The sequence below is a fragment of the Centropristis striata genome, chromosome 9 (assembly GCF_030273125.1).
Source record: "Centropristis striata isolate RG_2023a ecotype Rhode Island chromosome 9, C.striata_1.0, whole genome shotgun sequence".
NCBI lineage: Eukaryota > Metazoa > Chordata > Actinopteri > Perciformes > Serranidae > Centropristis > Centropristis striata.
The window spans coordinates 38,268,296-38,294,082 of NC_081525.1; the positions used below are offsets into that span (position 1 = coordinate 38,268,296).

At 43.6% G+C, this 25,787-nt stretch overlaps 1 protein-coding gene across 1 annotated transcript; it reads left to right on the top strand.

Annotated features, from left to right (window-relative positions):
• Window positions 1-3,526: 3,526 nt before the first annotated feature.
• On the top strand, window positions 3,527-22,495 carry zbtb7a (zinc finger and BTB domain containing 7a; the record flags this gene model as incomplete). Its single annotated transcript, XM_059340401.1, has 4 exons — window positions 3,527-3,649; window positions 12,989-13,552; window positions 14,292-15,202; window positions 17,338-22,495. Coding segments are annotated over 4 exons (2,034 nt in total), but the record flags the coding sequence as incomplete, so codon positions are not given.
• Window positions 22,496-25,787: the final 3,292 nt, after the last annotated feature.

Genomic DNA, 25,787 nt, shown 5'->3' on the forward strand with positions numbered 1-25,787 from the left:
GCGGGTTTCCGCTAAGAGCGCAACGTGCACTGTTACTATAGCAACAAAATTATGCCATACTAGTTAGCTTTAGCTAACTTTTTAAACTGATAGTTTGAGAGATTTTTCTAACTTTAAAATGGTAAGTGCCCCTTTTAATACGTGTTTGTGGTTAAAATCTATATTTTTTAGTTAAGCGTAAATGCCGATAACGTAACTTTAGCCACCTTATTAGTAAATGCTAATGAATGTTACCGGTTTTTGATTAAAGTCTTAAAGTTAGCTACAAAATTTACCACGTGGGCTTTAATAACACACCATAGTGACACAGTTAAATAAAATAAATCCAACTTCAGGGTACTTGAGGCTTAAACTTCACATTGTGGCGTACTTTAATCATTTACTTATGTTTAATATTAGCTAGGATAATTTATGATGTTATGTTCCCAGGATCCTATGTGCTTTATATGAACTAAAATTGTTTGGTGAGGGCTAGCTTTGCACACAAGTTGTAAACAAATGACGTAAAATGGACGTTTAATAATCCATTCTGCCACTGTGGAGATATTGATGTTTAAAGATAAAGGTAAGGTACCTTGCTTGCTCATTTTAAGGTGTTAGGTTTAATGAGTATAATATCAGTAGACCATAAAGTGAATGTGAGTGATTTTAACATTTGACCTGCAGAAACATACAGTAGTGTACATTACTGAGAGCATTAACCCATTGAAAGGTCATGTAAATGTATCATATTCAGAGGATGTTATGGTCGGACCCCACTACTGACCCTAGCACTTAATTAAAGGGTAGGCCTGAATCCACAGGACCTTTTTTTTATTATATGTAACTCCCACATTTGACTGTTTCAGTCTTTGTTAGTACGTCAAACAGCAATCTGTATCCGGGGAGTTTGGTTAACTGCCTCCTTCTTTTGGCTAGCTTTAATCAAAACCATCATTCAGACAGTAATAGCAAACACAGATTTGATGTGGGGTGTCTGGCCTTGGAGAGGGCCGGTTTATATTGGACTGAAAGACTATACTGCCATAAAAATGTCTGACATCATCTCAGACTGCCATGGGCTTAACTCATTTTGACTGTGGGTAATTAGGCCAAAACTGAATAGAAGGCAATGTGTGTAAATATTATGCATTTATGTGAATCCTGCTGTTTTCATTTCACTTAGGCTGCAACTTCCACCTGCTTCCTCTTCACTTAGCCTTGCCAATTATAGCAAATGATGGCACCAAACATCCAAATACTGCAATTCATGTGTGTTTCTGAAGTTTGAAATCTGTGACTCCCCTGTGCTTAAGCAGAGACAGTGCTTAACAGTGCCCTCTAGGCAGAGGGTGTGTCACTACCTCTCCCTGCCAAATAGCCCCTTGATTCCCCTGCATGGTTATCTGTGCAGTGCCAAGTCAATGTCAAGCCCTGCTGCACTGTGGGACACGTCTCCTGTGAGACTGGAGCCAAAACGCATCTGTTTAAAGGCAGCCACATTGTGAAAATTATGCTTTCAGTAGTGTTTACATGAAATATATGACTTCAAAGTGCTTTCAGAGGTGTGTTGGGTTGGTTTATGGTGCAACAGAATCATTGAATACATCTTGCGCTCCATCCCACTCCATGGCACAATGGCTGGCTTGCACTCACTGAGGGGGCGTGTGGGTGGGTGGTTGGAAGTGGCGCAACATCAAGTGCAATAGCTGTAAATTTACACATGGGAACTTGCCATTTCCCACAACGGATAATGCATTTTTTCGACTTAGTAATGTCTCCTCTGATGCCTCACCTGTTGGAGCTTGGCAGGTATTATGAGCAAAGACCAGTCCGAGCCAGAAAGTGTATCAAGGGGGTTGCTGGCAGCCCCTAATGTATGTGCTGGAATGTGCCAGGGCTTGCTTTTGGGGTGGGACACCATGACCTCAGGCAATAGGATGGGTGGGTGCGACTCGACTCACATAGAAAAGGAAAGGAGCAGTGAGAGATGAGGCGGGTGAGAATTGACAAGAGTTACAACTCATTTACCCTTAAACCAAACATTAGAGTGACCATAGATGGAAACACTGGCTGACATTCACAGCGAAACCACAGAGTGGGAAGGCATGGGTTAATGATTTGTGTCATCTTTGATTGAGTTTATGACTTTGACAACTGTCCACTTTTGAGCGCAAAGAAATTTCCACTTTACTTTTGCTTCACAGAAGGAGGAGGGAGAGGAGACGGAGGGGGAATGCTGTTTCTTTAAGAGAGAGGGAGTGAGAGTGAGTGAGAGAGAGAGAGAGAAAGGGAGGGACCTCTTTGCCCTCCAGAAACCAGGAAGGGAATTGAGTTGATCTGCTGCTGCTTGGTTAGCGCATACGGGGCTTTAAGCTGCACAACAGTGAGAGGGAGAGGAGGAGAGGAGAGGGCTGAGCTAACCCACAACAAGCTTCACCACGGCCATCGCAGGTGAGCTAAAGGCACCCTGCCATCTCCCCGCTGTCTGCCCTGGGCCTGACGACCACAGGGGAGCAGGGCAGAGGAGGAGAGGAGAGAGGGAGGAATGAGGGAGGGGGACAGAAAGGAGAGCAGGGTGGGGGGGTTGGCCGGAGAGGAGAGGTGGGTCGCAGCAGTAGTCCCTAGTCAAGGTTCCTCTTTTTTTTAATCCTCCTAAAGTACTTCCTCTGTACTGCTCTTTACCTTTGGGGAATCTTGAGATAAAGTTTATAGGATGTGTTCAAGGCATTAACTTTTCAGGCAGGTGGAAGCACTTAGAGAAGGAGGAGGAGGGGTGGGGGAGGTGGGGGGCTCTCAAGAGAGGGTGGGGGGTACGGAACGAGGGGAAGGAGGGACCAAAAATAATTTTATTGGACAAGGTATAAGCGATGGCAACAACTTTTCGGGACAGAGGCGATTGAAATGCCCAGTGCGGGGCAAGTTGCGTGCTGTGTGCGCAGGGCATGTTGTAGTGGCATTAGGCTGTTTGGAATAGGAATAAGTCATAATTTAGGTCAGGAGTTTTAAGTGTGTCTGAAATGTCACTAGAGTGTGAGCCAATGAAAGAATCAACCTCTGATGTTTGGTTACTGCTCTGACAGTTGAGGATGAATTTTCTTTTTCTTTTTTTTTCATACGAAACTCGGCCCTGTTTGACGGCTGGTCTGTACTTTAATACCTGGCAGCCTGCTAGCAACATACTGTAGTGTATAATTCAGCCCTGAGTGCTTACGTTAGAGCAGGCTTGGAGATAGTGGGGGTGGTTGGAGCAGAGAGAGTTGGGACTCGTAGTCCACAGCAGGGTCTGTAAAGCAGGTCGAATAGGGTTTCAGAACTCTATATCCCAGAGTGCCTTGCCCTTGGCCATCCAGGAAAGGGAACAGCCGCCAGCCTATCCTGACAAGGAGGTGTGGTGAGTGAGCAGCTGTCAAGCCAATGAGAGCAGGGGATGCGGAGCTGAGTTGTGGGCTGAAAACAGAAGGGGGTAGGGTGGTGGTGGTGGTGGTGGTGACTGGGGGGGTAGGTGTCTGTTTGTGTGGGATCAGGCAAGGGCTTGCCTGTATGACTAGGGCCACTCGCAAGTTTCCTGTCTGGTAGAGCTCTAGCCCTGCCCAGAGACGGAGGCAGCAGAGCTGGCCGGCAGGCAGGGGAGGCAGATAGGGCCCAGGAAACATTTTCTGCCTATTTGGTAAGCACTCCAAAGACATCCACATACACACACACACACACACACTGTGTCTTTAGACTGTGACTGAGAGGAGAAGAGAGGCGAGCAGAGGAAATAAATACCATAGCGTGTTGTGTGTGAAGGAGAGTGAGAGAGATGGGCTTTATAGAGTTCAGAGTTCTTGACCCACTTGCAGATAAAGGAGGGGATGGCAAATAGGTCACTGCTGAGTGTAAGGTGCTGCACAGAACACTGCTCAGAGAAATAGTTTGCGTCATAAAGTTTTCATCCACATCAGGCTAACTTTCTAACTATGGCATGCATCGTGCATCAGTGTTGTTTCCATCGTATTAAGGCACAATATCCTTTTAATGTTTTGGTCCGCTGCTACTGCTGTGATTAAATGGCTCTGCTGCTAATATTAGTAGAGTGAAAAGATGAAGACAGTTGCACATCCTGTACTGCTGCTTCTTTAGGGGTGTTACAGTAATTCTAAAAAAACCACTGCATTAAATGTTTGCTAGACTGTGGCAGAGCGTGTAGATAACTGACAAAGTACAGGTGGGGTGTTGAGTAATAGTTTATTTGAGAAACCTTAGACACCTTTTCTTGCTGAAGGGGAGAATTTGTGACACATCTTGTGACAGCTGGATTTCACTGGTAGGGTAAGCTGCCTCAGCTAAATCTGTGCAATATTAAAATAAGACTTCAGCCCTCGCAACTTTGTGCTGGGGAACTTTGTGTACAAGCCGATTGATTTCAATTTTTCTCAGCTACTCATGCCATGGTCAATCTCATGACATCTTTTTCTCCCAGTCCACTCGCCCCCCCTTCCTTACCAGCATCTTGTTAAAAGCAGATTCTAATCTCCGCCTGTCATGTCCTCCTTGCTTGTGGCTCGTGGTTTAAAGACTTCACAGGAACCCTTACTGCCTTGCTCGATAACCAGATGCATATTTTTTGGCTTTGCATACTTGTTGAACCCGTTTTTAAACGTGTGGGCACGGAGAGGGTACAAGAAGAACACGGTACATGAAGACGCCCTTACGCTGGGAAAGTGTTTGGAATGTTTCTGAGAAGGTGGCAACAGACAAGGTTGATGAGTTTTTTTCTTGTTCAATATCACAGATAATATTAGTTACAGTAAATTTTATCTGGATGTTACCATCTCTAACACTGCCAAGGTACCATGATGGAAGAAAAGCATAGTAAGTTCAAGTAAATTCCAGCAAGAGGTTAAACTAGGACGCCATATGTGTTTGTGTGTGAGTGTGTGCTTGTGTGCATGCATGCATGCGTGTGCGTCTGTGTTACCAACAATAGACTCCAGGGGAATTGCAGGGGACTTCACTGGCTGTGGGCAGGTCCAAGACACCACCCATCAATTTGGCGGTGAGGCTGAATACAGTTTGATATTCCTGTATGTTTGTGCCTACACCACTATGGCCTGAAACTAGCAGGTTCAGACAGACTGAGAGAACAGGTTGCGTGATGTCGCCGTGGCAGTTTGAGGCTTTATTTTAGAGTGAAATGTTGGCTGTATACAATTCGCGACATGTTACAGTCATTATGTTTGTTGAAAGTTTTGTTTGTGTGGTCAAATTGTGTATTGTGGCACATATGGGGGGATCAGAACTTGTTTTGTACTTCATAGCAAACAACATTATTTCTGTGCTGCTGTTCTATTTATATATGCTTGTTTGTATAAGTTAAAACATTTTAAATACTTTCATCTGCCTCTTCCTCGGTGAATGAAGCTTCACTTCCCCCTAATGTTTGGTTCCCCTGGTCAGCTGCTCAGTATACCACAGCTTCCAGCTTTGCTAGGCAGACAGACAGACCCCTCTCTGTTGTTTTTCTGTTGTTGTGCTGAAGTCTAGGGGGAGTAAAGGGGCTTCTTCTGTTCTCTTCTGGGACATTTATTATGGCGAAGCCAACACAACCTGATCAAATTAGAGTGGGAGAGGAAGAGGCTGGGATGTTTTTCAGGGTAGGGGTTAGGCTAGTCTTGAATTTTCACACTTTTGGAGTTAGATGTTGTCTGTTTATGATATACAAATGAGGTGGTTTTACTTTTTCAGTTGACTGTAGAAATGGTTGGAGGCAGTATAATGGCTATATTGATGTCAAACACTGTAGGACTGATGTACCAGAACCTTCTAAGCAGAAACACAAACTGATTGTGACACTATCTGCATGTTGATTTAGTAAATTGGTTTGGGATGAAACAGGAGAGAAGATGGTTGGGTTGCATTGAAGGAGGGTGAGACACAGGACGGTGGGTGGGTCTGCGATGCTTTGCCTTCTCAGCAGTGGAAAGGGGAAGTGGGTGATGTGGTGGGTTCTGTGCAGTGCAGAGTCTGAGACAGAGATGGAGCAATGATGAGATGAGAACGACAGATGAGAGGAAGAGAGAGAGAGAGGGTCAGACAGTAGGGACAGAGAGAGCTAGCAAGCAGTGAGCTGGTCATCTGATAACAGAGCGGGTTCTGTTACACGCCTGTCACAGACTCACAGGAAGTCCTCTTTCCCTGTTGGGCTGCGCATGCACAAAGTGGCGCATCCAGGGCACGTTGGGCCTGCGGACTTACAAAACTGACCCGCTTGAGTTCTGCAGGATGACGCTGTGGTGGGTTGTCGCACTGTTTCTGAAGCCATGTGTTAGATTTTGTTACACTTCCTGGTTGGCAGCATGGCAATGTCAGAGCATGTTACTCAAGCTAAAAGGAACTGTGGATGTGGTTTTATTACACTACAGCTTGTGAAAGGCTACTGTCCCACAGGCTGCAGGATTTCTGACTTCACAATTGCATAACCACCAAAAGACTATTTTACTAGGTAGCATGAAACCAAAGAGTATTTTGGTTTTTACTTTGTTTTTATATATTATTCATTAACAAAACTAACCTAATGTTGATAAACAATGCCTTGCATAAAATACTACCTTAAATAAAATCATTTTTTGATGAGAAGGCTATTATAGTTGTTTGTATGTTATCTCCACTCTTGTATTTTTATGCTATTTTGTGGAGTGGCCTTGCACTGTTTGTATTATATGATTTTATATATTTTTATATATCTTTATTATGTTTCTGATATAGTGTCTGTGTTGCTTACATATAAAGGAGCTAATGTTAAAAAATATTACAGAATTTAATCACCATCTTTTTCTTACACTGTCAAAAACTAATTAAAAAACTAAGATTTGAGTAATTCACAGCTGTTGTACTGGACTGAATTACAGTTTTATTTGCCAGCCTGTGGCTGTACAGTTTGTTTGTCAGATACAAACAAGCAAGAACACTAAATATGAACAAATTTAGAACTGTGTGAGAGCTTGCATGAGTAATTAGCAGCAGCTACAGGTCTCACTTTTCCAGTTCCTTTGCTATCTGGCAACGCAAACATAGACCTTTATAATGTCGTAAAACCCCCTACTTGCTTCCTCACTTTAAACTTTGCCAACTTGTGGGTGGTTACTTTCCTCTTTATTGAAGCAGGTTACACCAGGTAACTGAAGGAGTTTATCATTGACATCTGAGCCGAATTCCTAGGCTCACCCTACGCTCAGGAGTTATGATTGTGAGTTCAACACCCTGCCTCACCCACTACCTTTCACTGGCTTTGTGTCTGTGTTTTGACTGCACTTCCTGGTTCATTTCTGTAAAAGCCTGAAGTTGCATGGGCTGGTTTAGGCCTACCAGCTCATGCAACTTCACTTTTATCAGCCAGTTGCCCTCTTCCTGCTTCATTCCCAATATGACCAATCAGGTTTCCGTCCAGTACTGGCAGCAGTGAGTCATTTGGCGTTGGCCTTCGCACAACATTCACTCTTCCAAGGAACTGTGCCCCCTCCCCATTCTGATAATCTTGGTCTGACCTTGAACCCACTTGACCTCAGTGAAGTGATTCGCTTGTAGCAGGGTGGGTGAGGCAGGTTTGTAGCCATAGAGACCAGTTGAGCCAGTCAGTTAAATGAGGACAAGGGAAGAAAGTGACATGATAAAGAACAGGTCAGGAAGACATAGACTAGGGCTAACCAGATTCTTCAACTTGTTCAATATGCAGAAGTTTCAGCTGTTTTTGGTCCTGAATTTGCTGCTGTATTTCTGTTGCACTCTAATCTCAGTTGACTAAACACTTGCATGTGCAAGTCTTCACCTGAGTAAAATTGGGAGTAACCTGATAAAATTGTTATCTTGCAAAAGCAATAAGCTATTAAGACATCACAAGTTGTTTAAAAAATTACAACCGCTCTGTATTTCAGGCCCATCTGTGGTCCATTAGAATTTATGGTTTAAGGGATCAATGATTCAGTTATGCTTGCCCTGATTGCTTTTTTCTCAAAGTTGGGTTGCTCTTTTGAATTGTGCAGAATTTTATGAACCAACCCCTTTTTTACATACCAGAGTTTAAGGAAGTAGTAACTGAATGTTGTAAATATCCTCCCAAGGGAGGATATTTGATTTGAAATTTAGTCGAGTCAAACCAAAAGTTTCTCCAAAATATAAATAATAAATTCAGTGCCATTCAGTTTAATTATCTTTACATTTTACTTTTTTAGTACAATAAAACCTTGAGAGATGTTTTTTTTCAGGTGCCAGTAAGGTATTTATTTCTGCGTCTATCTTAGAAACATCTGAGGTTGCACAGGGTTAACAGTTTGTTCCTTTTGTATTTAGGAATGACTGGTATGTGTCAGCCAAAGAAAGAGATACTTTGAGAGTGGAAATTCTGTAGTCCTTAGATGATACATATGAGGAATGATCAAAACAGTTTTTACTAACAGCAACCACAAGCTGATGTCAGTGTGTGTCAGTGAATGACAAGCAAATTGGGTGTGACTGCCTTGGCATTGAAAGTGAGAACACACAGCACCGTCATCTGAAGTAACAGCAACTCAGAAATTGCTTTACAGGAGACCGTTGTGGGTTGTTTCATCCCTGAAGTGTAATTTTGATATCTCTTCTTGCTGTGTGTAGATGTATGGGAAGGAGTAGGGATGTTACAGATGAGATGGAAGTAATGAGGGTGGGGATGGGATGGGTTAGTCCTGTGTTAAAGCAGTTGTTTGACTTGCAAAGCAGGCCTGGGTGCTCTTGGACTAGGCACCACGAGAAGGCCCTTCCCTGGAAGTGGAGCACCAGGGACACGGACAGCTGCTGCGGTGCTTTGTGCTGGGTTGCGGGCCTTGTCACCCACATGCATGAATTAGTGATAAGGAATGTTTCAAGTCATGAGGAGGTGTCGGGATCAGGTTTGTTGCACTGTGTTTCCTCTTTCTTAGTGCTCTCTGTGGGGTTATTCGGGGACAGGTGGCTCCTGCATGCAGAGTAGTTCATGCTTTGTTGGCACTGACTTGCATTGGTGTGTGTGTGTGTGTGTGTGTGTGTTTTATCTCCTCTCAGCTCAGCGTCTTTACCCCACAAAGCCGCGACCCAGGGTCAGGTATATGTATGGGGGATAACACGCTGTCCAAGCTTGCAGCAAAGCCTGGTCTAGTGTAGGTGCTGTGTTTCTGTGTTAGAGAACAGCAGCTTGGCTCGGGTCTGGACGGACTCACAGAGATCTATTTCCACCTGTGAAGGACGTGACCAGTAGCCATGTGGTTGCCCTTTGTCTTGCTCTTTCTTCCATCTCCATCTCACTCCGCTCTCTCCTCCTCTCTCCCTCCCCGTGCCATCTCACTCTGTCTTTGCCCTCGCCTCCCTCCCCTCAGCATATTCAGATGAGGGCTTGGATAATAAAATTTGCTCACATCGCCTTGTGTGACAGTCCGTTTTCATCAGAGCTTTGTAAAAGACATTGGCAGTGTTTGCAGAAGCTTTGTGGTCAGCTGCCTATCAAAACTTAATTGAGTTAAGAGAGACATACTGTAACGAACGAGAAACGAGAAAAAGAGAAAACGGTGGAGCCGTTTAACATTTTAACAATAATCAAACAAAGCAGAACTCTGATATGACCTGTGTTATTTGAATGGACAAACTTCTTTATGATAATAATTTGCTTAAACGAAAACAATCAGTGAACCATTTAGAGGATCATGATAAGTTTGAACGCCTGTTTGCCTCTCCTGCCTGCCTCTCTGGAGAGGTCTTTTTTAAAGTCTTTACATAACTTTCACCTGTGGGCAGAGCTGATATGTTGCCAGATCTCAACAAGGTGTGGAGAAAGAAAGGCGTAACTTTTTACCGGGGAAAAACATTAACCGAGGAGAGAGAAAGAGGTGATCAAGTAGGAAAGAGGAGAGGCCGCCAGGTTAGGCAGGTTTGGTAATGGGGTGTAGCATACAAACATACCAGGAGGGCTGATCTGAAGGAATGTCAGTTGAATGCCTTGCTCTTGTCGAGAGCAACACACTCAATGCATCCTCCAGCCCCCCCCTGCCTCACCCCCTGCTGGGTCTCCCTGGCAGATGGAGAAGGGAGGGAGAGGGGGTGGATGTCCTATATGTGTGTTTATGTGCGTGTGTCTTTTGTGCGTTATTGATGTCTCTGTGATGTTACAGTATTTGCTTGTGTGTGTGTGTTAATAGAGAAATCGAGGATAGCTTGTTGGGCTGAAACCCCCCTCCCACTGCGCAGGCTTCAGTCGATCATTTTAATCTCCCCCCACACGTGAGCGAGGGGACAGCCTTTCCTGAAACTTGGCACACAGTACAGGGTGGGGTAACCAGCTCAGACCGGATTGACAACCTCCCTTTTTAATACTGTTCCCTCGCAGCTTGTTGCGTGTCCTCTTCCTCCTCCTGTGGAGTTTTTCCACAGGGTCTGCTCTGGCAGCCCCCCTCCCTCGCTCTCCCCTCCTCCCCCCTTTTTTCCTCCACCTCCCTCGCTCCCCTCCCCAGCTCTCGACTGACACTGAGTGAACAAGCTGCACAGCCCAGCTCCCAGCATGCACTGTGATCCCCACTGCCCTCTGCCTATCTGTCCTCCACGACCTCTTACTTGGTTCCTTGCACGAGTGCATGCACCATCACCCGTAGATGTAGGCGTGTATACAAGAGCAGCCACCTGCACACACACATATAGTACATAAACATCTTCACTTAGTCATTCACCCACTCGTGGTGTTTTGGCAGGCAAAAATTGTGAGCCACTTTTTATTCAGTGCCACCAGAAACTAATTTATTACACATTGTCACACTTGTACTGTAGTAGATAATCTGTAAATGCACCTGTTGTGCCAGCAGATTTGCTATAAAGTTCCAAGACTTGTGCAGCACTGTTGTGTTAAGGTGTTGCTTCTCTCTAGTTACTAGAGATGCTTGTGTAAAGCTCTTGATCCCATTGAAAAGAAGTATTTAAATGTTTGAATTGCCTATTTTTCTTACTTCATTGAGTGAAGGACTTACTTCCAAAAAAAGATTATTTACAATATTCAACATATGTGGTAAATGTAAAGCTTTACTGTGAAGTTCAGTTTCAGGTCAGGCACTCATATAGCACAAAATGACTTTCTTAACTGTTATTAGTCCCAGTTGGGTTTAAGAAACACTTCATGGGGAAGATTTTGATATGGATAGCTGGGGTAGAAAACAAAACATTTTCATGAAATTGTCAACGTGTTGATGTGAGAAATCATTAGAGAAGTTTTTGCATTGCCAAGATACTAATGAATAAAGATGACTTGTTCAAGTGAATCATTTTAGATTTTATTTAGAGAGTGAAAAAAATCAGTACACAGTTCAATCGGAAGAAGGTCATGAAAGCATAAAGAAAAAAATAATATGCACACTTCAATGATTTTTAAATGGGTCATATCAGGTTGCAGAGCAATTATTTGTATTCATCAACCCATATATACAGTAAACTTTTGTGCAGCATTTCCAAGTTTTATAGCAGTGTGTTTGCCAGATATTGCCCTGATTTTTAATACTGATTTTTGACTTGTTGTTCTTGTTTTGCAATCTTTTCTTTTCTACTGAGTTGTGACATTCAGCTTTGAAAGCTCATCCATCACTTCATACTGATTACCAAACCTGTTCTACAGGTCATAACAATACTTATTGGTGTGCAACCTTATATGACCCAGCTTCCTAGATTTTGCTAAGATACAACAGAGTCTGTATATGTGCATTTTGTCTACTTGCTGTATCTTATGGACTGTGCACTAATACTTTGTTTCTAAATATAATATAAATATATTATCTAATATTTCTAATGTCTAATAATTGGTTTATTGGTATCCTCATGGTTCTTACGGTAGGCTCATTTTTCACCCTCTCCTCCACAAGGCCGCATTCAGACCAGATCGGACGATGCGGCGAAAAGTACAGCAGTAATCCCATTTTTGAGTGGGGGTAGTGTGTTTGTCTGCGGTGGTCAGTGCCACAGGGGATGCCAGGAAAAAAAATGCAGTGGTCTGCAAGGGACAAGTTGAAACAGACTCAACTTCTGGAGAAACAAACCCCGACGTCATGCTGCGGTGGCCAATCACGTAATCAGTGAGTTGGTGACGGAGTACAGTTAACATCCTTGCCTGCACGGCTGCTATAGAATGGGGGCAACAAAAAAACACACACGCACTTACTCCCAACTTCTCAAGAGTTATTGTGTAACAACTGACAACATAGATACTTGTTTAAGCAATTCTGTGGTGAATTTGATAGTGTGTTTCCTGCAACCAGCTTGAGCACAAGGCACAGTCCGTCAGTCTTTTCACGTCTAGTTCCTGTGACATGAAGCTGCCTTCAATTGCAGTTGGAAATGTCGAGATCATAAAATCACTCTGAGGAAAACAATAATTGTGAAATGTAAAGGCTACTTTATATTTCTACACTGGGGGGTTAGAGTTAACAACATTACATCACACAAACGGACCATTTAAGTGAGATTCCCACACTGTCGATAGCCTGCGGGCTAATCACAGCACCGTCACATCCAGTGTAAAAGGCCCTCTGCCTATGTGTTATCAGAGGATCCTTTGTTTAGATCTATAGAACAGGACTTATTAAGGATACGAGGAGGGGGTATTAGACATGTAGAATAATAAACCAGGTTAAACTCGAAGGCTACGTAAGGTGGCGGTGTACTAGTTGAATAGACTGTTTCATAGTTCCATAAAAAACTGAGTTGGATTCGTGTGTTCAGTGTTTTTTGTCTTTGTAATCATCACAATTGAAGTAAACCCTTCACTTGTGTTTAAGATTTCAAATTTCAAATGTGTCTTCCACGAAAGCTTTGTGTGTGCTGGGATGTGTTCTGATGCATTTCGGTGTTTATTTCTGACTGAGGTGAATCAATGAATCAATAATCCTCTCTTTCTTCATCCACATAAAGAATGTCATGAACTGATTTATTATTTCCTCTTTGTCTTTCTTCTCTATCCCATCCCTCTATCCAACCCTTCTCCCTTCAGACAGGCAGACGGACAGACGGCAGGACGGATACACGGGTGGGGGCTGTGCTAGGCGGCTCGGCGGCAGGCTGGTGGAAGATGTCGTCAGGAGCCGGTGGGAGGGGCGGAAGGCGGCTCAGGGGAACGGCAAGCAGCGGCGGTGGAGGAGGGAGAGGAGGGGCAGGAGAAGCAGAGGAAGGCCCCGTGGGGATCCCTTTCCCTGAACACAGTGCAGACATCCTGGGTAGCCTGAACAAGCAGCGACTGAGTGGCCTGCTGTGCGATGTGCTCCTGGTTACCCAGGATCGGGAGTTCCCAGCTCATCGCTCCGTCCTGGCGTCCTGCAGCTCCTACTTCCACAAGCTCTTCACTTCAGGGGCCGCAGCCGACCAACAGAACATCTACAGCATCGACTTTGTGGCGGCAGAGGCTCTGGGAGCATTGCTGGACTTTGCCTATACAGCTACATTGACAGTCAGTCACAGCAGCGTGGCTGACATCCTTGCTGCTGCACGCCTCCTAGAAATCCCACCTGTCCAGGACGTCTGTACACACCTGCTGGACACCAAAGTGCTCTCCCCGCCGGTACAAGACTATTCTAGAACTAGAAGTGACGTGTTAAAGTCGGAATGCGATTTGATCTGCTCCGCCTTAATGAGTCAGTGCCCCCAAAAGCAACCCGTTGCAAGTGTTGAATACATTCAAGGCAAAGCATAGACTGTCTAAGAAGTGGTTAATGCTGAGTAGATGTGTTATGGAACTTGAATAACTAATTCACAATGTACTTCTCCTTCTTCGGCCACTTAGGGAATGAGGTGTCTGGTCATCATACCACCCCCTTCATTAAATAGTCAGCAAAGTCAAGCTTACATCATGGCCTTTATCAGTCTCTCCCACCATGCCAAACACACGCCCACAGCCTTTGGATTCAGCACTTACTCATTCTGAGCCAATCGCGTGTGTGGAAGGACAGCATGCTATTTTGCCAACTACAGACACAGCATATCGCAGCTACACTTCAACGTGATCAAGTGTAGCTGTGATATGCACATGCATGTGCTCATGGGTATAATGAACCCCTGGGTGTGCATCTCGGATGCCCAGATAAGGATTTGCCTATGCTGATAGATCTTACAGTTGTCCATTTAAGTCTTTCTAGTCACCAGCCTTCACCTTAGCTGCAAATATTAAAATGTTTTTTTTTTAACTAGAGTTTTTATTTTTTTATTACTGCACTCTCTTTCTTTCTTTTTTCTGCAAAATTTCCCTGACCTTAAATTTCTCTTTCACTCACTCTCTTTTGTCCTCTGTTATGTTTCACTAGGCGGGCAGTGAGCGAAGAGATGAAGATGAAGATGAGGAGGGAAAGAGCAGAGGAGGCAGGGAACAGGGGAACCGGGTGCGGGCCCAGGAGTACCTGGAGTATTTCCAGAGAGGGGCGCACTGGAGCAGCAGCTGCAGCACGCCAGAGCTCAGGGACCTGCCCGCACACCTGCACTTTAACCACGGTAACGGTGGGGCCCCCAGCAATGGGGCTCCTGCTGGCCCTGGTGAGTACTACTCCCCCCTGGCCCTCGCCTTGGCCCAGGCCCCCAAACAGGATCCAGAGGAAGAGGATGAGGATGAAGAGGAAGATGAGGACCGGGAGGCTGTGCAGGGGAACGGAGCAAGCCTGGGGTCATCTTACTACCCTCCGTCACAGAATGGGCACTTCTACCTCCCCCCTGAGTCCAGGCTGGGGCCGGAGACAGAGGTGGAGGATGGGAGTAGAGATGTGATGGCGAGGGAGAGGGGTTCTGCCAGCGCCCTCCTGCAGCAGATGATGGACTCCATCGAAAGGCAGAAGGAACGTGGAACGACCGGGGAGGAACAGGGAGACGGGGATGACCCTGACATGGAATTTTACTTGAATTATTTTAACAGCACGCAGCACGAGGATCCAGCTTCTGCTGCTGTGACACAGGGAGTACCGCCGCTCTGGTTATCACGGGGCAGAACAGGCCAAGACAGAGGAGGAGGAGGAGGAGGAGGAGGAGAGAGGGGGGTGGGAGAGAGAGGCAGTGGGGGTGGAGGAGGAGGAGTTGGAGGTGAGAGGAAGATGCGCTCTAAGGCCTTCCAGAAATGCCCCATATGCTCCAAGGTCATTCAAGGAGCAGGCAAGCTACCCCGCCACATCCGAACGCACACGGGAGAGAAACCGTATGAATGCGCCATCTGCAAAGTGCGCTTTACCAGGTAAGCCCAATTAATGAAGTGACTACCCAATGTCACATGTACTAATAGTCTTGGACTTGGCACTCTCGACAAATCGCCCAGCAGTGGGAAACACCACAAAGCCAGGAGTATTAGCTCTAACCAATTTAGCTTTGCATTAAGGACCCAGCGTTGTTTGTGAATCTTAATGTTTACCTTGATAATGGACTGACAAATGAGAGTCTCTAGGTATCTCTGGGTTTTTTAATGTAACATTGTAGGCTAGTGCTAATCAAATTGCCATGTAGAATATTCCAGCTCTGAGAGAGAGAGGGGGTCAAATGGTTATAAACGTCTGTTTTATTGTGACAGCCTTCATAGCAAAGTCCTGGAATTTTCAACAGAGGGGTCCTATAAAAGAAGGCTGGCAGTGTTATCTAGTGGAGGGCTGCTATAAAGTGATGTGTTCTGATACAGAGGGGGATTATAGGCCCGGGATGGTGCTCTGTTCTCCAATGCAGTAATTTGAACTTTTGATCTCTGGTTATGTTGATTATTGCCCACGGCAGAGTAGTTACACCACCACCACCCCCTCCCCTCCCCCCCCTCTCTCTCTGTCACTCCTTTACCTCTCTAATGAAATCTGCCATGTGCCGCTCAGATAAATGTGGCTAGTCTACAGCAGGGGACTTGAGTGCACATGGTTTCCCTGTATTTAGGAGTCCTGCCTTTTCCTTGAAATCATTCCTTTAATTAATTAATCAGTGGACTTCTGGAAATAGATGCAGTAGGCTAGAAATACCCAGAACCTCTGCTGGCATGGCAGGTAGGGAAGACCAATCTGAATTTGCCTTCTAGCTAAATTCGACCGGCTGTGGGAAGGGGGTATTGTAATCTTAATCCTGTTTGATCAGGGTTAAGAGTGTGCCTTGCACGATAATAAATCACTCCTGTCCTTTAAATAATTCACCTCTGTCAGTGTGCCACTTTTTTCCAAGGCTTTGACCCGTGCGTATGTGTGTGCATGCATATGTGTGTGTGTTTCTCCTCACTTATGTACATTTTTCTTTTGTTAATTTTGAGATTTGGCGCAGCTGTTTGTACAGACATGAAAGGGTTGCAGTGGGTTTGTTTTGTTTGCTAGTATGACAGCTAATCCACTTACATGGCATGCGTGTGTGTCTATATGTGTGTGCATTTGTGTGTGCGTGTTTAAATAGAGTTGTCTTAACTACGCTTGTTTGTTTTAGGAGCCCTCTGCCCTGAGTGCAGAAGGGTGAGACGATTAAAGAGCTTGGGAGCTAGAGAGATAGTAAGGGCTAAAGGGGGAGGGCGGGACAAGAGTCACATGAAGGCCAAGGCAGCCTGATAAAGTTTAGTGGGCGGCAGTGTACCATCACAAAGTAAAAAGTCTTCCAGGGTGTAATGAGGCGACTTTAGATTTAGAGACATTAGGTCAAAGTTTGGTGTTTTTTTGACCAGAGTGTAATTGTTGTGTTTGGAAAGTAAGTCTTCTATATGAGCCAGACTTGACAACTGTGTTTATACAAAATTCAATCAAATTACGGCTCTTGGGGATACAACTATACTGCAAAACCTATGACTATGTACAAACTCATCTATATTTCAGTACTACTACTATGATAAACATTTTTTAAAATGATTTTGGAATTGTTCGTCTGCAGAGAACATAGAAGCCCTCATTTTCTAATCACAAAACACTATCTATCTATTTTAATTTTGTCAAATGTTATGTCATTCTCAAAGAAAAGTTAACACGAATCATAAAAATGCCAACTGACACAGTGAACATTGAGCTTTCTCGTCGGTCCACAGTTGTGCTCTTGTGTGCAATAACACAGATAAAGATGTAAAGTTTATGGCTTCTCCTCAATTGGCCTGACTGCCCTCACAGAATAATCCAATTGGAAGAGATCCAAAAGATGGCTGTTTAAGAGGAAATAAAGCCATCCAAAGCATATTAAGCTGGCCACTGTACAATTTGGAATAAATCATATATTTTGAGTTTATTATATTTGTACATGATGTTACTTATCCTCATACACAAACTGATTATTAACTGGGGCTGAAAAGAAAAGCTAAAGTGTACTGTTTTCAGAAAGGTGTGAGCTGATCCTCCATTCTGATGTGGTCTTGTTTGTTTTTCTTTCTTCCAGGCAGGACAAGCTCAAGGTTCATATGCGGAAACATACAGGAGAGAAGCCTTACCTGTGTACGCAATGTGGAGCCGCCTTTGCTCACAACTACGATCTGAAAAACCACATGCGCGTACACACCGGCCTGCGCCCCTATCAGTGCTCAAGCTGCTTTAAGACTTTCGTGCGCTCGGATCACCTGCACCGCCACCTCAAGAAGGACGGCTGCAACGGCATCCCTTCTCGTCGTGGCCGGAAGCCTCGGGTGCGAGATCCAGGGCTCCTCGATGCCCCCCTAGGCCTGCTGAGCCCCAGCTCTGACACAGGCCCTGGGCCTCGTACCATCAGGGGACGGCGGCGCTCAGAGGCATCCTCGGCGGCAGAGGTGGAGGGGGATGCTGGAGCCCATGCACACAGTCCTCAACTGCAGGAGTTGGCAGGGGAGGCAGGGCCCTGAGACTGCAGGGGCGACAAGGACACTGCTGGACACCATAGTCACTCTGCACCACCTGTGAGACAGGCCAGTGAACAGAGAGGAGAAAAAACATGCAAAGGCAAACTTTAAAAAAAAAAAAGAAACAACTAACTATTCCTCTATAAACCAAATCAGGGTGTCACAAAAAAAATCTAATCTTTATATTTCTTTCTCCTTTTACGTTAGGAAATGGAGTAGACTTGCAAGCACTTGAGTCGGTTTATCTGTTAAAGAGCAAAGAACGCTTCAAATCATGCACCCATGAAGTCCACTTTCTGGGCCATTTCTTTCTTTATAATATTAGGGGTTTTATACATTGGCATATGTGCTTAGGCAAATGTATGATAGATACAAAGAAACTCAGAGCAACTATGCAGTTGATTTAGATTTTTATTGGTTTTGTCCTCACAGCCTTCAAGCTCTAAGCAAGGTGTCTATCAAGCACCTTCTGGCTGCTGTACGGGTGAAGCGAGGACAAATCCTCCCAGTGAAAACAACTCTTTTTCTATTCTTTTGCAGGTCTGAAATGTACAGTTACCATAGAAACAACATTGCCACAATATGGCATATGCAAGGAAAACTCACCACAATTTTGATGCAACAGTTTTTTCTCTCTAAATGTTCCAGAAAGAATCAGACAAGGGTTTGATTGAAGTGTTACTTACTCTATAAAAAAATGCATTTTAAGAATCTATGATTTGTCTTATTGAAAAACAAATTCATGTTGAGTCAAATCCACGTTATTGGGGGCTCTTCAATTGCAGGACTAGGGAATATGAGGGGTGGAGGGTTTGTGTTTTTAAAGCACTACCATCGTCAATGTATCTGTTGGCTTGACTACGTTGCCTCTTATCCCTCACAACCCTGCAATGTCAGCATTTCTATTTTCCCTTTTGATTTTGTCTTAAATTTTTTTTTGTCGTTCCTTTTATTGACTGCTTCGGGTACTTGACACTTTATAATTGTATACATGTATATACAGCAGGTGGTGATATGACATTAGTCCCCTCTTAATGCTGAGGTGTACTTACCAATCGGGTTTTTCCTCTTAGGCTTGATGTCATATTTCTCACAGAGTGAAGCTTGTGGGTGATCGAAAAAACCTGTATGAATGTTTGATGAAAAAAAAAAACACAGTCACCCATTTGTCCTAAACTTAACACTTGACTTGTATAGTTCCTGCCCAAAGGATGAGGAGGTTGGATGAATGAATGTGCTTAACTTTGTGCAGTTTTTCGGAATCTGTCCTTGTGTGACAAGGCGCGGGTAGCATTTAACCAACCGCAGGTTAAAGGAATGGCAGGGAGCCCGAGTGAGAGAATGACAAAGAGTACGAAGAAGAGATAGATGAGCACCTTTTTTTCTATGTTTGCACAGCTTTACTAAAGATATCCAACAGAGCAAGAGAGAGGTATATTTAAAGGAAGTGGGCTGGTGTTGGGGAGGAGTGAGAGGAGGTTTATGTATCATGCTTATTCCAATCTTTTTGCCCAAGGGACCACACAACCGTGAGGCAACCTGTATGATGAAGAGAGCAATAAATACCTGTCCAAGTTGGGAGGCCAAATAGGAGCGCAGCTGCAGCTGGTTGATGGGGGAGGGGAACAAGGGAAGGGGAGGGGGATCTCACAATGTCTGTTGCATTCCAAAAAATAATCTCCCCCAGCTCAGCCACGTTTCCAGGCAGGAGGGGATCAAATCAGGCCTTTTCTCTCCCTCTCTCTCCCTCTGTAGTCCTCTAATGCCCCCGAACTAGCCTGGAGGGGATATTATTATATTAGAGCCTGGTGTTACTGTGGGTAGGACGCCTGGTGCTGGCAGTTTACTGTGCGAGTGTGTTTATATGTACTTGTGTTTGTGTACATGTGTGTGCGTGGCAGCCGGGGTCGCTCTGGCCACATCATCACTGTGTGAGTCAGCCGCAGCCTGTTCAAACATGCACCCTGAGCTGCCAGCCCCAATGCACTTTCTCTGTCTCTCACACACATGCTCACACACAAATGCACACTCCGCTCACTGAGTCCAGGTATCCTGTAGAGAAGGGGGAAAACACCAGAGCTGACATATCTGTTTGAATATTGTAAGTGACTCCATACATCTGGATTTGTTAGTCTTAAAATATCCAAATTGTGTTATTGTGCTCCAAATCCAATGTTATTTTCCATACGAGCACATTGAGCCTTTGAGTCAAGAAGAAGAGAACATGCGGGTGATTTAGAGCCCCCCCTCCTCCTCCCCGCCCTTTATTTTCTGCAGTAGCTATCAGTCCTCTGCACCTTAATTGGAAAGAGACAGGTTATGAATGCACTTTGTTACTGAGGAGGGCACTTTTGTCAACAAAACGGGTACTTTAAACAAACCAGTTGCAAATGAGATCGGTCCTTTCTTCTGTCCATGGTGGTGAAGTTGAGCTCCTCCACTGGTTTTGTTCAGGTTTTGACGACAAGCTGCCAAAAAAACAAGAAATATGGATCTCTGAAAGAGATGCCGGGTGAGTTCAGATACAAACATGTTGGGTTTTGTGACCTTAAGACAAAATGAATCCATGTAACTGATCGCACTTGAAGTCACTGAAATCTAGTGAGTTGTCTTTATGTCTTAATGTAAAGGAAGGGGCTAGAAGCAGGAGGCAGACAAAGAAGAAAAGGCACTGTGTGTGTGTGTGTGTTCGTATGCATGCATGCATTTCTTTTCGTGCATGTGCACAAGCGTGTATAGCTGGTTGGCAGGCTGGAGGGTCTCAGGACAAGCTTGGATAAACAAACTTTGTGTCTGCCCCATCTGTTCACCAGCTACTCTCATAACTACACGTGTTCTCCGAGGAACCATGGTGATAATAGGTCCACGGTACCGCAGAAGCAAAAATACCATATTGTAAAACAACTCATTGGACAGTTGCTTGTTTACTTTACGGCTCTCTTGATGCAGATTTGCATAACTCTTTGTTTACCCTTGTTGGTCATTGTCAGAGGTTGGCTAGGTCTTGAGTGTTTCTGTTTCTATTTTTGCTTCTCTCTTATGATAAAGATGGGGTTTATTAATGCACAGTTTGACTTCCACTGGCAGACCAATGCAAGCTAGGTATGTGATCTTTATGTAGTTCTTGGTATGGAACGCTTAAAACCATTTTTTTCTTGATGTGGCAGAAGGTAAGACCTGTTTGCCATCTTAAATATATTTTTTCTTTGGACCTTAATATTTCCCCAAAAGTCTTATGTTGTTTGTTGATTAACCAAAGGTTTTTGTCCTCAGTCTGAGTCTACTGTAATGTAGACTAGAGGTATTGAAAGTATGGCTATAATTTATCCAGACTGGGCCTCCCCGACTAAGCCACACACTGATGCCCTCCTCTTGAATACATATGCAGAATTGTGTGTGAAATCATACAGATATTTACTTGAGTTTGCTTTCTCTTGCTCTTTGTATCCTTGTGGACAATAGAATCAGAGGTTTAAGGATGTATAGTTTTTTCTGTCTGTCTACACTCGTTTTTTCTTAAAATAACGTGTTGTGCTACATTTTTTTCTAACAATTTTACATGGCTGCGTGTATGTATGTATGTGTGTGTATGTATGTGTGGGTTGGGGTCATGGTTTTGGGTTGCTGTGCCAGGAGGGTGGGATAAATGGGTGCTTGGGTGGGGTTATGGATATAAAGCCTGATAGCACTGGAAATGGTGCTTTAGCTGAGAGAGCAAAAGTTTGCACTAATGTTTAATGTCCTTGTCCTGCTTATGGGAGAAGGGCAGGAGACCTCAGAAAGGCCTGCGAGTTTCCATGAGCACAGAGCAGTGTGGTTAATACTTAATGGTCTCTTAAAGAGTCCATCCAACCCCTCCATAGAAATAATAATGTACAGTATATTAAGAAATATACAGACGTCCAATAACAACAAATACCAAAGGAGAAGAAATGGCTCGCATTCACTGCAGTCATTGGACATTTTAAGCTACCAATCTCATGTTGGATTACTAGAGTTTTATTGTAAAAGCTGAAGGCTCTTGAAAAGAGAACTTTTGTTGAACACTAGAAATGGTGTGATAGCAGCAAATCATATTTGCTCTTAAGAAATATTCCAAATATACAACATTTAGGCACTTAGAAAGTAGCAAAGCCTCTCCGAAACCATTTGAAAAATGAGTTTTTTTCCTGGTCTGATGGCTGAGATGAACTGTGTGCAGGTGCCAGAGATATTGAATCCAGTCCTTTTTAAAAGTTTCAAGATTGGAATTTGTTTCATAATCAGTCTATATGAAATGATAATGAAAAATATTGTTATTGTTGAACACTGTTATTTTGGTCGTTTCTGAACTGGATGGTTTCATTTTCTGAAAAAGGTTTAATTGAATTTAAATGTTCTCTAGTTGAAGGAGACTGGGACTCTGTGGCCTTGTCTGAGCAGCACTAAGCTTGTTTGTTGTTTTTGTTTGTTTGTTTTTATATTTCCAGACAGTTGTATTGTGCAGTGTGGGGCTGAGGCTCACTCCCACCAGGTAGACAGTGCAAACATCAAGGGCCACAGTGCCTTACGTGGGCAGGAAAACAAAAAACTCCTTATTTTTCTTTTTCTTTTTACCCTAAGCACTTTTCTTTCCATATTTTAAAAACCAAATTCCAAAAGATGATTGGCTTGCTACTGAAATTGACCTTTTAGCAGTTTGAGCTTTACTTGAATTAATTTACAATAACGTCCCTGTACTAGCCACTACATCAGAGCTTTGTCTCTGTCAGCCTGTATGGATCCAGTCCTGGTGTGTCCCCAGCCTCAGCCCCAGACCAAGGTTACTCTGACCCAGGCTACACCGAGACAGTCTCAGATCTTCATTGCAAATGTTTTTTCCAAATTGACCTTGATATGTTTTTTTTTTTCCTATGCTGTTATCAAAGATTTTTTGCTGAATCTATCTGAGAAGGCCATAAAACAAAGACGACCAACAACTATGATAACAATTCTAACTGTAAATAATCAAGCGAAGCAGGACAGGGTGACTGTTAATGTTGAGATTGGTTGTGGCGGCAGACCGGGGACTATTTGCTTTACTTCGTCTTTTTCCTGCACACCTTTTTTTGTGTTTTCCATCAGGCTCTTGATGCACAGCAAGCTGAGCGCAGCATATGCAGTACGGCACTATGCGCAGCGTGGCTCTGGCACTTACACAGACAGCCCTGGGTCCTTCAGAGAGGCAGGCTGCTGTCTGTTGGCTGCTCTCAGCCAAGTGGGGACAGTTTGCACTTGGAGTCTCTCTCAGTCTCTGGGGATGCAAAGGTTGGCGTACAGGGAGGAGGATTAAATACGGGTGGTAGGGGAAAGCTGGATGTTGTTTTTCAGGGATGAGTTTAGAAAGCCCAGGTGATGGGACTATTTGCTGAGCAGCGGTTCAGTGTTGGTCCTCTAAGCTGATAGGAATTGCATGGCCACATAAGAATTGTAATACAAAGGAGGTCACGTTTGGGGAACTGCAACAATGAGAATGTTGCTGATCTCTTTTGTCTCTATGTAAGTACTACTCAGGTGGAAAATACACTGCTATGCATTGGGTTTCAATGTCTGCTAAGTTTATGGTATGTCTAATCACCCTCCAAGTTACTTCTCTGGATTTGCCTTTCTTGTTCGTACCAATATTTAACATAATAGTTCCCAGAAAGATAAAAGCAGGAACAGTTCCCTCGTTGTAAAGTGGCTGTGACTAGCCTATTTCTCCATCTAATATTGATCCAGTGAATTGTTTGTTGGAGGGAAGGAAGCCACTGGAGATTCAGTCTTATTAGTCAGGCTGTAACATTTTTTGAAAGGAGAGGGGGTTGGAGAAGCACGGGGGGTGGGTGGGGGGTTGTATGTTCTCTTACTCTCTTCTCCCATCGCTCTCCCTCTCTCCGGACTCAGAGTCTACATCTTTGCTGCCGACTGGCCTTTGATCAAAGATCACACACCCTCAGCAGGGGAATCGACAGGAGAGAAAGGAGGGAGAGGGGATTGGACGAGGTACGGAGGAAGAGACAGCTTCACTTTTCAGTCACCTAAACTAATTTAGGATACATTCCATAACTTCATACTGTGATTCCCACTTTGGAGTTTTTGGTGTTAGTGTGTAGAGGATGTGTGTTGCAGACGGCAGGAGGAAATAGTCAACATTTTTGCAGTTGGCTGTTTCAGTCAGTCTGTCTGTAGTCTCACTATCCCTCCACTGTGTGACAGACAGACAGACCGTTCACAAGGCCCCCCGGTGTACCGCTATCCAACTGCCTTTTTTCAGCTTCTGCGATTGTAACAAAAGCACTTTGCGTAAGGCCATCCTGAATTTTGTCTGCTTTTATTTTAAGGGTTTTCACTATTGTTATTATTTTGTTCCTGTTTATGTTTTTTTTTTCTCAGTGGAGATGATGATTATTTAAATGCAAAAAAAATAATAATTTGAAAAAGAAAAAAAAAGAAGAAAAACTTGAATATTTGGATTGAAGGTGGTTGGAGCTGCCACCTCGTCTGGACATAAACAAACAAACACATCTCTGTTATACTACCACCACACCTGTTATATGCAGCTTATTGCATAGTCACACAAAGGTAGCGGGGGGGTACTGGACAGACCCCCCCCCTACCTGCTCTCTGCTTACTGTCTCAAATCTTGTTGGGAGAAAGGTCATTTGATCTCATTTTGGGAGACTCCTTTTCTTGAAAAAGAAACCTGTATAACAGTTGCAAAGCTTTCTGAGAAGGCTAGCTGTGCTGAATGTTAAACATGCAGTGTTGTATCCACTGCAGAATCTTTTTGTCTGCAATAACCTGCCCTGTCTGTAGTTTAAGGCTGGATCTGGTATCCATGTAGAGCTTAAGGATTATGAAAGACAGATGAAATGGCCAATAGACCATCATGCACTTTTGCAAATCAGTACAGAAAAAGTTTGGCCTTAACATCTTTGTCAATTTAAGATTATCGCAGTTGAGTGGGAAGAATAATATTGATTAAGATAAACATTCAATAAGTCTATAATTCAGTAAAATGGTTTGTCTTGGGAGAGAGAAATAGGCTACTATTTATAATAGATTGATTTGTAACTGTGATTATAATGATAATCCTTTACAGAGGGTTTTTTTTCTGATGTACATTAAAAATGGCAGAATATGTCCCAATTCTCAAACCTGGACATTAATTGTCAATGCTCAGAATCACATTAGGCAGAAAACTGCCGCTCCACTTCACTCTGTGTGTTAAAACTTTCTTCCTTGCTGCACATCTGACCACGCCCCGCTCTGTATCACAACAAGTGCATCCCAAAGGCAGAGCACCTGCTGTGGCATCACTAATTGAATGGAGCGTGGCCAAAAAGTGCAACGCCATCAAACGCTTTAACCCCCAGAGTGCAGCAGCCGTTTTCTGTCCCATGTGATTTAGTGTGGGTTTACTTTTTAAATAACCCCTTTCTCTTCACAAAGGTTTTTTTTGTAGCATAGCAGTCTGTCAGTCCATATCTGTTGGAAGCTGCAGGGGGGGGGGGGGTATAGGTGATTTTTGAGAATTTGCACTTTTTGGCGATGAAAAGAAATTGTATTGTATATGAGACCACTAAATCCACACAGTCTAAACCATATAATTCCATTTTGTGTCATTTTTTTGTTCTGTTCTTCTTTTTTTTTTTTTTTTTTTTTTTTTTTTTAATATATCCAAAAATGTCTGGCATCTGGTTGTCTGGTTTAAAGAATATAAAATCTTTCTATTAAAAACAATGGTTGCAAAGTTTTGTGTGTATAATTTTGTCTCTTGATCTAACTTATAAAACATAGCTTATTTTGATACGATACTAAAAACAAGAGTCTTTGCTTTTGGTTTAGTGTTATTTGTAATTATTTATTATTATTATTTTTTAGATTAGTCCTGGATGCCTGTGGGATCATGGTTATGTTATTTGATCACACAGATACGTGAAATTATCCCGACTGTTGTATCACTTAACTATGTCTTTGAATGTTTTTTGTGATATTCATTTGAGTACTAATTTAA